Source organism: Malurus melanocephalus, unplaced genomic scaffold (genome assembly GCF_030028575.1).
Source record: "Malurus melanocephalus ecotype Western Australia unplaced genomic scaffold, MMel_1.1 scaffold_54, whole genome shotgun sequence".
In the NCBI taxonomy this organism is placed as follows: Eukaryota; Metazoa; Chordata; class Aves; order Passeriformes; family Maluridae; genus Malurus; species Malurus melanocephalus.
The window spans coordinates 727,565-740,495 of NW_026623286.1; the positions used below are offsets into that span (position 1 = coordinate 727,565).

Sequence of the window (12,931 nt, forward strand, 5' to 3'; positions counted from 1 at the left end):
GAAAAAGGAAGAGGAGAAAGAAAAAGGAAGAGGAGAAAGAAAAAGGAAGAGGAGAAAGAAAAAGGAAGAGGAGAAAGAAAAAGGAAGAGGAGAAAAAGGATTAGGCACTAGATGACAGACCACCAGACAAAAACAGAAATAAGACTATGCCTCAGCATGACGTTCTTCAGTAATAAAAGATAAAACATTTCCTCCCACAAATCATTCAGCAGGGGAAGCTACGAGCACCAAAGATGAGAAGGAGGGGAAAACCCATCTCTCTGTGACTGGAAACATCCTATTTTCAACTGACATTTRTTTCCCTTGATTTACACTGCTCTCTGGCCTCTCACTACAACTATCAAATTTTTGCAGGTGTTTGTAAGAGCTAACCAGGAAAAAGATCTAGTTATTAAAGCTCAGAGGGTTTGAGCTATTTTAAAYTTCATGTATGTTGATTCATGTTAACCAAATTACCTCATTTACAATCATGTAAATGAAATMATTTACAATTATGTAAAGTTCAGACACTCTCTAACAATAGAATAAAAAATTGCAGACAAAGAATGTAAGTGTAGAGAAAATCAGTTTTCATGATTCAAGTTAGGCTTGCAAGTTTATTTAGACTTTTGAAAGAAACAGAAAATAAATAGGATGCTTCTGAATTCAGTAAATATTACTTTCACTTTTGTCTTTTTTGGGGTTTTGATTTGTTAATTACTGTGGGGTTTTTGTGGGGGGAAAGGTGTACAGAGATATTTTTGCTGGAGATTTTTTCTTTTGGTTGGAGGTTTTTTTGGTTGGTTGTTTTTGGTTTGTGGYGGCAGCGGGGGGCAGGTTTGTAGGTGTGTATGATACTCAGTCCCTCACCCGGACCCTGTCTTACTCAGCAATCATGTCAAATAAGGTTYTACAATTTCCAGCAATCTATTCATAACTTAAATGTGTCACACTATACCTTTGTTCAAATAGAACCCAGTGTAAACACACAGGGATAGAATGGAGCTTGCAAGTACACAAATATTTCTGTGAGGATGCAGAAGTGCAAGAAAATTCCCTTACCCTGTCTGTTACCTGTTCCTACAGACTTCCATTTATTTTTCTTATAGAAGTGGCTTCTCATTCTCAGTGCGCGCAAGATGCTCTTCTGTCTATCACATACCAAACTAATCCACACCAAACTATCAAAACTATCAAACTATCAAAAAATTAGTTACTTTTTAAACATTTGGGAATGTGTAGAGGGTCCCCGAAACAAATGCTGTGGAGGGTTAGTCTTCCGAAAAAAGGAAACAGGTATATATGAATTAGGCAGCATGCCTCCTGTCAGATTCTCTGGACTGTCAGAGGTGAAYAGTTTATTGTGAGGGTTAATTCTCATAAATGTGAAGATAAATGGTCTTTCACCTATAACTGTGTACAGTCTCAATGGCATCCAATCACCTGTTCTGCCCATTGCAGTGGTGTATTCTGCTGCAATCACTGGGGGACAGAGCTTRTCCTGTCCTTCCTGCTAAAAATGACCAGTCAGCTCACTTGAAGTGCTTTCTCAAGAATCTGTGATGCTCTGTTAATTACACACGTATTAATATCCAGGCTTGAAAACACATGCAAGAGTATATCCAACTATGACCACAAAGAAAACAGATGTATTTTAGATTTTGTAGAAAAGCTTGGAAAAAAAAGTTTACTTTACTTTTTGTTTCAAAGGAAGAATTTAAAGCTCTTAATATTTCAGAGAATCATAGAGTCCTTGAATATCTCAAGTTGGAAGGTATTCATGGGACCATCAATACYTACTGCCTGATTCTTCCATGACCACCCAGCTCCAAACCAGTTGATTAAGAGTGTCATCCAGACTCTCCCTGAATTCTGAGAAGATTTGATGCCATGAACACATCCCTTAGAAGCCTGTTCCAGTCACTGACTACCCTCTCTCTCAGCCAAGAACCTTTTCTGATGCCCACTCTGAACTTCCTCTGACACAGCTTCATTCCATCTCCTCAAYATCTATCACTGCTCACAAGGAGACAACAGCAGCTCCCTCACCATCACCCCCTCGAGGTCTCACCTCAGACTTCTCTTCCCTCAAGCTGGGCAAACCAAGCGACCTCAGATATTCCTTGGAAGTCTTGCCCTCGAGGCCCTCAAATTTTTCCTTCAAATCCAAGTGCAAATAGAACATTATGAGTAATTTCTTTTACAGTGTTTGTCAGAAAGGCAAAAGCTCGGAATATGGAATATGAGCACAAAGAAAGCCTAGCCTCCTCTTTCTTTAGAGGTGCAAACTTATCTAACAGGTCAGTTTCTAATGACTATGAAAGATTCCATCTGGACCAGCCTTATTCAGTAAGATTCTACTCCCATCACCTCTGGAATCTTCTTGCCTTTCTCAAGAATTTCTAGAAGCAGACACTCCCTAGAGTTTGTATTTGTATCTGTGTGTGCAAGTGACAGAGAATGTGAGTATATAAACAAGGAAACTAGACAAATGTGGTTATTTTAWAGTGTAGGCTAAGTGAAAACTTGGTAAGGCTGAGACGCCAGGTTGGACAACTACACTTGCTGCTTGAAGCTCACCCTCATTCTCCTCTGTCTTGCCTTCTTTTCTTTTGTCAGCATTACAGTCTCTTCCTAAAGAATCTTTGGAAACTTAAAATCCAAACCTGTACTTTAAAGTGAGTCCTGCCCTCTCACAATGTAATAAACCTGTAATAGAAATTTTCATGCATTTGAGAGATGCTTACATCTTACAATGCCTGGAATTTAATCATCCTCTGGGTTTTCAGCTTGAAAAGAACTTGTCATATAATCCAGCTSTAGCTTCTGATATTGTACTCTGGCTCAAACAATGATTTGAAATATATAACCACTTCTGAWTTATGGAAACAAAGAATAGATGTGCTCCTACAGACTTTTGTTAATTCAGTATCAGTAATCAGTATCTGTATGGAAGAAAAGCAGCTAAATTCTTAACAGCACAACTAATTAGGCTGTTTTTGCCACAACATCATAGAGTAGCACTGATTTGGGATCTGAAAACCTGAAATATGCAAAGACTTAAACAAATTCTAAYTTGTTTAAAAGGTAAGTAATTAAGCACTCAGTTAACAACTGAGGACACAGGCAAACAAGTAGAGCTAGAAAGATGTAAAATGTCATTTCRCATCTTGTTTAGCATCTTTGCTTATGTTCCAGTGCAGCAAAATGCAGAAGCAAACAGGATGAACTGGGGTTTGCTTTTTTTAGCAAAAGACAGCATGYTGTATGGTAGAACTGAAAGTGGCAGTTCAGAAACAATCACATCCCAACAGGCTAATTCATCCTAAAACATAAGATATACAAAAAAACAAGTATGTACCTCATTCCTTGGCACAGAAGGAAAAGATAAGSCACAGTATCACAAGCACTGATGAAGAACCACAAAATACTGAACACTACAGTGCTTGGAAACTGTTGAAAATTACTGGAGTCTATACTAGTTTCACACACACTGTACACTCCTCTASTCTTAAAAGACACTTATTCTTCTAAATAATGTGACTGCTAAGAATAAAGTCTCAACAAGATTTATCTGTAAGAAAACTAAGAAAACATATATGAAACTTGTATGSACTGCATACAGGCATTGTCAAATAATAGTAGTTTACTTTTCCAGCAGGTTAAACTGCACTCCATCTGACTCAGCTGTAACACAGCCAGGCCTGCAAATGACTTTGACCGAATGTTAAAACCTTTTCTAAGTCAAAGAAAGGGTGCTGAATCAGTCATCTGATTATATGCCAACTGTCTATATTTAGGACTGTCCCTGCAAGTGTTTAAAAGTTTACCATTTATCACTGCTTCAGAAAAAGTCAAATATATTCCAAACAGAGGAATTCTGCTTCTCATCAAAGGTAAGTTTTTCTCTTTCCACTTATCCCACTGACTCCAGAAGAGCATACAAGGTTCACTAAGTGGAATATGCCTATCTCTCTAGCACTCCAGGTTCTAAGTATCCATTTATTTCCAGAATTTATAAGAGTGTGCTAGTAGCTGAAGAAACAATTCAAGAGCTTTTTCTTCCCCTACCAACTCTTCTTTGATCACGATTTTTTAATCACTAGGGTACAAGTGAAAGGAAGTTTTTATTGGGAATGACAATTCTTCTGCTGTGCATCACAACAGCACAGTGAGATAAACCATTAGGGAAAAGGTCACCACAGCGTGATGGTGTCAAGCAGGCAAAGGTTGGCTCACACCAAAACTGGTTAGTGAGCATCAGGGACTGTATAYAGCATCACTTCCACACAAAGGACAAAATCAAAACCAAAACTAAAACTGTGCCAATTACAAACAGAMATGAGCACAATTTTTGTTATCAAAATACAGCAAGATCAAAATTTCCTMATTAGTACAAAACAGGCAAATGATTTCAGGTACACTGCAAAATCTCACTGTGCTCTAAACAGAACTTGTCATAAGGAGGCTTAAGACTAATGAATTACAGCTAGRAGGAAATGTACAGAAGCAGATTGTGACTGTGCAAGATGGAAMTGGGCCAGTGCATTAGGTCCATTAGATCTATTACACATTATTCAGTTACTGTCATATGATTAGGTAAACAAGGAAGGAGAACTATCTGACGTACTCCGACGTCATTATTTTCTGAAATCTTCCTAATCTTTACACTGTTCATCCTCTGTCCTCACAGCGCCACATCTATTTGTATCTCATTAGAACAAGTGATATAGCATCATTGTTAAGGACCTGTCTAACTGTTGCTGGGAACAGACTCCCTTTTTTGGAGCAAAAGAATATAACAGAAATTTTATTAAGTCATTTAAGGCCTAAGTCTGATCTCCCTCAGGACTTCAGGCTAGCAAACGGGAACTCCATGCTGCTCCAGTCCTCCCTTTCCAAACTAAATCCCCACACTTATTCCACACCTTCCCAGCATAAACACAATCATATTGACCATGTCCCAGACTCTTAAGACAGGAATTGAACAGATTTTTTAAAATAAGTGTTTGTATATAATTTAGCAGAGCAAAATCCTGGCCACACTTAAATAATAGCATGTATACCCTAGTAAATGCACTACTACACTTCACTGAAATGCCTTTGGAATTTATTTCTGTGTGGAATGAAGTACAAAGTATGTCAACTACATARGCAATGATTCAACACCCCAAAAGTTAATCAGGACAGAATTTGGCTTAATCATAATCAATACGATGGACTTCACTTATCTCTGCAACAGAAACTGATGAAAAGCAAGTTACATAGATTATTGCTTAAACATGACATGTCTATTATTCCAAACCATGAAAATCCATGGGGGAAAAGCATATTTAATTCTCGATTTCTACCACATATTTGTAGTCAYGTGTGACTTTAGTGAACTGTAAAAGTCTATTAAATTGCCCAATATATTTTCCTTACAACTATAGGTTGCCTTTTAAAGTAGTTTTACATATGGTCATCCAATCCAGGTTTTATTTTGATTTCCTTATATGCAGAGGCTTTCTCTCCCTTCTCTGGGAAACTGCTTTCCTTATTAATAGACCTAATTTTCTGGAAATATTCTCTTTATTAAGTCTCTGCTGACTGTTTTGCAATTGCATATTTATACCTACATAAAGGATTGCTTGTTTTCTTTCTTTGCATTGTTTCTAGCAACCTCATAGATCCAGACTGCTCTCATGTCTCAGTGCTGCAGTAACTTTATGTTTTTTCCCTGAATTCTTTTTCCAGGTAAGAAATATTTTTGGTTATGTGGTATCCACAAGARAAGGAAGTATTCCACTTGAAACTGTATAATGATGACAAAACCCAGCCCTCTGATATTACTGTAACTCTTCATAAATATACTTTGTTTAAAAATTCATCTCAGAATTATGTTGGTGCAATGTTTATACTTTTTKTCCCATATTACTAATAAACACCAACTCTCTAGTTGCTGCATGCATGGTTTTCTTCTGACAGATTTGAGTAATAAAAGGTTAATCAGTTATAATACTCCAATTCTGCAACATTTTTTAGGTGCATATACAACTTCTACATCTGAGTTTTCCAACTGGAGTCAATATCATTACTCATACTCTTTAATTCTTACACAGTGTAAGTGCCTTGCTAAGTGGAGTCAAGTCCCTCGTGTGCTGCTGGATGAATGCAAAGAAGATACGTGAGAGGGTAAGACTTGATTTCTTGTCTTAATGCTTGAAAGCTTTTTTATTCCTCAGCTTGGAGAAGCTCAGCAGTTTCTGGGAAAATAACTTCTGCTTCACTTCTGTAATATGTCTCACTTCCCATAAAGCCAAAGCTTTATTCCAGCTAAATCAAATATTATTTTCAAAGTAACCACTACCTATCATTGATAAGAAAACTCCAGAGAGGGGAAAAAAGGCAGTATGAATAAACACGTCAGTGACTCAGCTAGTTTTTAAACTGTGGTCACATAAATCTACGCAAGTCATGCCATCATCACTAACTGTTCTCTGAACTTCTTTGCCTCAGAAACAAGTACAACATTCATTTTCCATATCTATCAAAACAGTGCCTTAAAAGCCTCTTTACTATTCTCAAGGGCATCTCCCTGGTCGAGGGTCTGGCCCTCAATTAGGAAAATGTCCAGTCACACAGTCCAATATTTCTATGAGCACACYTTCTGGGGTCATAATTCCCTGTTTATCCAATGTGTTACCCTGCCRGTGTAACACTGGTCTAGCATTACAGTCTTTTTTCTAGTACCAGCAAGGGATTAAAGAAACTTCAATTTTTAGAGCGTTTGGAGGTCTTTTTTCCCAAATGATGTTAACAGCTGAAGATGACATAGCATTCAGGAAGATTATTTCCCCAGCTAATCTGCTATTCTCTGCAGGAAGAGGACCATCTTTCAATTACTAGTTCGAAGCAGTTTGCTGCAGTGTGTGCTTATCTCAGTATTATCAGCACATTAAGCCTTTTCTGGGGCTCATTCTGTTCTCTGAGCTCCCTGAAGCCAACGTACAAAGCATTAGGTTCCCCATTAGGCACAGACCTAAAGCCAGGGAAAAAGCACTCCCTGGCAGCCCCAGTCTCAGCATCTCCCAGAGGGAATTCTGTAACTTTTTTTTWAAATTCTGACAGCTTCTTTACAGATTCCCTTGATTTAACTTCTCGCAATCATTTAATGTAACACCCGGAAGCACATGAGATTACTTGAACAATACTGAATTTAAGTACCTTCTCCAGTACACAGTATTCCACATCAGAGAATTACTGAAGAAATATTTTCTGAATGTTTAGTTCTCTATTCAATTGACTTTAACATCTTGATAATTACTCYGATAATCATTCTGAAGTTATACAACCAAAACCCTAATTTTTTTTTCCCTGAATAAATGATTCAAAGTTATGTACTGACTGATCAGTCCCCCTTCTCCAAATAGGTAGCTTGTCCGTACATGAAAGTGTCTAATCCAGAGACACTAATAACATAATATACTGGGGAAAAGACAATGTTTGTGAAGTATGACATTTATGTACAAAAAAGTTCTTGATAAGAACTTTATAGCATGAGCAAGTCAATGTGGTCTATTTGCRTCTTCCAAAATATTACTGAAAAGCTTCCTACAGGCCAATAAAGACAAAATCACCAATGAAAAAGGGGATGTAATCATTTTGTGACATATTGAAAACTTACAAGTTAAGGAAGAAAGGACAAGAAAAATGGTCTGTATTTCAATGAAGAAAAATGAAGGATTCTCCAAGTGGTTATGTGCTGGGATATGTGCTGTTTCTCATATCCATAAATAATAAATAAWATTACTTCCAGTAGGACAGGCAGACAATACCAGATTATTTAAGAGAGTCAAATCTATAACTGGCTATAAGAACCTCAGAAAGGACTCATGACACTGAGGGACTAGAGAATAAAATAGTAAATGGAAATGAGGGCCAAGAARTGCAGATAAGCGAAAATGTGAGAAAACAACCCATCTTCATTTTTAACTGTACTGAGGTGCTGTGCACTGTCAGACRAGCTGTAAAAAGGGTATTACTAAGCAGAAAAAACACCATGCAGTCAGTCTACATGATACTCTGAAAACATCAGAAAAACGCCTTCTGATAGTAAAAGAGAATAAGTAGGATACCAAGAACCATTAAAAAAATGGGAAAAAAAGAGAAGTCATGATACTGCTGTCATAATTGACGCCTGACACGTGGTTCTGGGTTCCACAGCTTTCAAAAAGTTAAATCTTCAGAGAAAAGGCACAAGAATGAGCAGAGCAATGCTCATGTGTGAAGGGGCAACAGAAAACCTTAGCTTGGAAATGCCTGAAAGAAGACAAGGAGAATATGATCATACACAACGAAAGACCAGAGACAAAGTGAAATAAAAATAAGCACTCAAGTAGAAGAATCACAGAACAAACATTAAAATTGTCAGGCAATKTAGAGCACCAAAGAGGGATACTGTCCCCCTCACACCTAGCACATGATAACACAGTAAAACCCACTGCCTCAGGGATTTTGTTGAAGCCAAAACATAAAAAAAACAAGCACATGATGTATGATGTGCCAAGCCAGATGTATGGAAGATGGTTCTAGCTGTGACTAACATGTTAGTTCAGCTATACATTTTGATCTAAGCTTTCAGCACCTGATCAGCCTGTGTATTCTACTGTTTATAAGCCCGCACCAGACATGACAGAATGGTTTAGAAGGGCTTTTGCTCTCATCTACTCTCACATCATTACTAGACATACAAAAGTGGAGAAAAATATGCAGAACTGAACAAAAAATGTGAAAAAGTGTCAGTCTAGCATTTCTTATATCCTGACATATATTGCTTTCTAAACTATTGTCTCCTTGATTTTACATAGATTATACATAAYAGCTTTAAAGATTGATACTGAAAATTACAGAGGGTGTTTTACAGTTAGATGACAAGCTACAAAAGCACTGTTCTTTAAAAAAGAATAGTCTAGTGGAGACTTTATTATTAATAGATAATACACAGAGAACTTTCCTGTCCAACAATCAATGAAGGTCCGCAATAAAAGAGCCTTRGAAAACAAAAAACAGGCATGTCCTTTGTGCAGCATACTCCGAGGCTATAAATTGCTCCGTGTGGATAAACAGCCTTGATTAATGTTGTGCCTGGATCCAGACCCAAATGAATGACGAAGCACTTCCAGTAATAGGTTCCCCTGCATGGTCTGGAGCAATTGTTCTTCTAGAGAAAATTTTCCTTTACTCATGCCGGGTAACAATCATGTAGTCAGCGCACTGCAATCCTTTTCACCTAACAAGAACACCTGTGATGTGAAACACCAGCACGGTGAGGTTGGCATCACCAGGCCTCTCACACACAACTGCAGGCCTTTTAGCATCTTCCACAGATTTGGCTGCAGTGGCAAAACACACAGCAGCTCCTTCATTCTTAGTCATTCACCCATTTCCCTGCACAGCTTTACCTTACATCAGGGTCAAAACAGAGTGCTCTTTGTCTGGCCTCAACTCAGCCTATGGCTACCAGCTGAGAAAAGATGTCCTGCAAAAGGCCTGACCAAACTGAAAGGGAAACACATCATCAGCCTTTCATGTTGCAGAATGCAAATCTTGAATTTCTCTGGCTTACACTTTTCAGGCCACTGTAGTATAARTACTATATTTAGTATTTTTTTATAAAATACTGGCAAACTGAAGTCAACCAATAAGATTTATAGAGCTGTTCTAAACTGAACACACCAGTGCTCAGATGCTTCTTCCGCAGCCACGCTCAGCTGACAATACCAAACAAGGGAACATCAGTCAGAAAGGCACTATCCCCCCACAAAACCTCCTGTAAAGAAGGCCTCCTCCAAGACATGTCTTATCCTCCCATGATTTAGAAGGTACAAAGAGAATTCTGCACTTCTTTTTAAAACCACATTACAGGAATAAAAAGAGCTGTGTTCGTGTAATATGTTCAGTTGCTGTGCTCCCAGTTTCATCTAAATGAAAGAAGTAATATTATCTATTATCCWTTCTCCATGGGCCTCTTCAGATTCTAGTTTTCTAGACAATTCCTTTCTGATCATCAACAGCTGTTCAGAAAGATTAGTGCAATACTTGCTTTTAGAGGTAAACAAGTTGTTTTTACTGCTYACCATTCACTAATGGGAAGCACTATCACTGCATAATTAATGTCTATTAAGTAAGACTACCTATGATGTACTTAAGCAGAAAGTTTGTCAGAACCATCACTATCTCCAGCTCAAATTAGGCAATACAAGAAATGCTAATATGAAAAATGTGGTAAGGATTTGTAACTGCACTGTGCAGTATCTTTTAAGTGGGCTACCAAAGTGCAGACTGCTTATATGAAAATACAAGGGAAATACTTTCAAAGGTCCTAAAAATACATTGTAAAACAACTTAGTTGGCATGTGATCAGAATGACATACTTCATGTTTATTTACTCTTAGTATCTGCCAACACAGTTAAATATTAAGCAAGCCACCAASGGATTAATTTTCTCTTCTGTCAGTCCTCTAAACAAATCACTTAATTCTCTAATTTCCAACAATGCATGAAAAGATAGTGTAACATTTGTATCTTTTACAAATCATTTCAGATACAGACCCATGTTCTGTCAGAGAAAGAGCATCCTGGGTTTATGATTGCTCTCTCTCCAGAGATTCTTAACAGGTCTATGAAACTGGGGAGGCCCTACAAGTAGCAATTACCCAAAAACACAGGATAAAACCAGCCGTTGTGGGATTTTTTTTCTTTAGAAACCGAGCACTATTTCTATAATTGAACACATTTCCTAGATCTGGGATAGCTAGTGGGCATGTAGGCTACACATGAAAAGTAAGAATCGAGTTTTGCAGAGAAAATCCAAATGGAAAATTAGTTGGCCTAAGACCATCCCAGTCTTAAAAACATCCTACTTTTGCATGGCACGTAAGGAGGAAAAGAGTACACACTGACCTGGGGTAGATTAACAGTCACGGTAAATACACTGCAGTTTCAGCACAGCCCTACCAACAAGTCGTTTGAGAACAGGASCTATATACCTCTCGATTCCTATTAACTATCTATGACAACTGAGACACAATTATGATGTTGAACCTTGATAATCGTTGCACATTGCTCAGTTATTTAACGTCTTGCTTACCCAAATTTATGCTCTATGGCTAGTGTCATTTAGACCACAGAAATAATAGTTTCTCGGTGACTTCATCTATCACTCCCCTCCACGCCCTCCTCAACTGTGCAACTTGATGCATCTTAAAAGTCTCAAGAAACGTGCAAATAATCCCAAAACGACTTGTTGGCACCCCCCACAATGCCTGTCAGACACGGGCTCGTGGGCTCGTAAAGCAGAGCGTTATTCAGCAGTAACTAGAGAGCAGCAAGGTGTGAGAGGCAAACGCACCCCCAAAACACACCCCAGCCACAGCAGCGGCGAAGGTCACCAGCCCCATCCTCTCCCCGGCCGGGAGGACCGCAGTACTGCTCCGAGAAGTTTCGGAGAGCACCCGCGGGCACCGCACCGGRGGCTGCGGGGGCGAGGCCGATGGCTGCAGTCCCTGGCAAGTGGGGCGACGTCCCGCGCCCGGTGTCCCCGCCGTGACTCACCAGCCTGGACTGTGCGCGCTGCAGGAACTCCTCCATGGCGCCGGCCGGGCCAGGGCAGGGGGCAGGAGCGCGGCTCGGCCCCGCACTGCCCGGCACGGCTGTGCCCCTCACGGCTGTGCCCCTCCCGGCTGTGCCCCTCACGGCTCTGCCCCGCTGCTGCGGAGCTCCCGCCCCGCCCCGCCCCGCCCTGCCCGCCGCGGGCGCTGACGTCAGCCCGTGCCGCAAGGGCCGGCGCGGAGCTCCGCGGAGCCCTCACGCCGCGGCGGGACGCGGGATGCTGGGCCCGGGAGCCAGCGGGGTGTCCTGTCACAAGAATTCCTGCCCGGAGTACAGGGCGTGCCGAGACCCGCCCGACGCAGGGCTCAAAGCAACAGGCGCCAGTTGGCGGCTGTTGCGGGTYCTTGGGTGGCGATGGCTCGGTTTTCCATTTCAGCGTTGGTAASTCATCAGTGGAAAGCTCGAGAACATTGGGGACCGTGGCAGTGACCGCTTCGGGGTCCCCTTGCCATGGTGGCAAAAGGTCCGGAGGGAACCAAGCAGTGGGTTCAAATTGAAAGATTAGAATATTAGGAAAAACTCTTAACTTCTGAAGGTGGTGAGGCACTGGCACAGATTGCCCAGGGAAGTTGCAGATGTCCCATCACTGGAGGGGTTCAAGGCCACTTTGGATGGGGCCCTGAGCAACCTGGTTTAGTGGAAGGTGTCCCTGCTCATGACTGAGCAGGTTGGAACTAGTTTTCTTTAAAGTCCCTTCCAAATCAAACCATTCTGTGGCGCTTTGACTTGGAGTTTTAGAGTCAAGCCTTCATTACCCTGCCCTGTACCTCAGACCTAAGATCCTTTCTACATATATTACCTTCAGTCACATTATATATATATATTCAATTGAACAGCTATTGAATATATAGCCTCCTAGGCTAGAGTTGACTTTATAGAGAAATAGCCAAAGAGCTGGAGTCCAGGACTAAAGAAGTCAATGGGAGGTCATGAGTGTAGAGCAGACCAGGAAATTATCTGTAGGGTTTGCAACATCTTCAGTGCTCTCACACAGCTAGTATTCACCTCTGTGGAGGGTTTTCCCRCTAGAAATAGCTAACCTGGATAGTGCACATTTATTATTCCAATCAAGTTATGCCTCACTGAGGAATTAGTGGGGACTAATCACTGATAAATTCAGTGCCATGAGATCTGGGATTTTTCTCCCTTGTTTATTTCTTTTGCAGCTCATTGAAGATATTACTGTAAGAGCTAAAAGCTCTTGCTTCCTTGTTAACAAACTTCTTCCTATGATTGTAATTTACTCTCATTTGATTTGTTAATTCTTCCATGATATCTTGCAGATCCTATTACTGTGTTT

General features: G+C 40.1%; 1 protein-coding gene across 4 annotated transcripts in view; it reads right to left on the bottom strand.

Annotated features, from left to right (window-relative positions):
• The window catches only part of PRUNE2 (prune homolog 2 with BCH domain), a 127,169-nt gene extending 115,479 nt beyond the window's left edge, over positions 1 to 11,690 (bottom strand). For all 4 annotated transcript variants that reach the window (XM_057365555.1, XM_057365553.1, XM_057365552.1 and 1 more), the window contains exon 1: positions 11,575 to 11,690. In XM_057365555.1, coding sequence (XP_057221538.1) covers positions 11,575 to 11,610 — 36 coding nt within the window. In that variant the 5' untranslated portion in view covers positions 11,611 to 11,690. The remainder of the gene's footprint in view (positions 1 to 11,574) is intronic.
• Between the last annotated feature and the right edge of the window lie 1,241 nt (positions 11,691 to 12,931).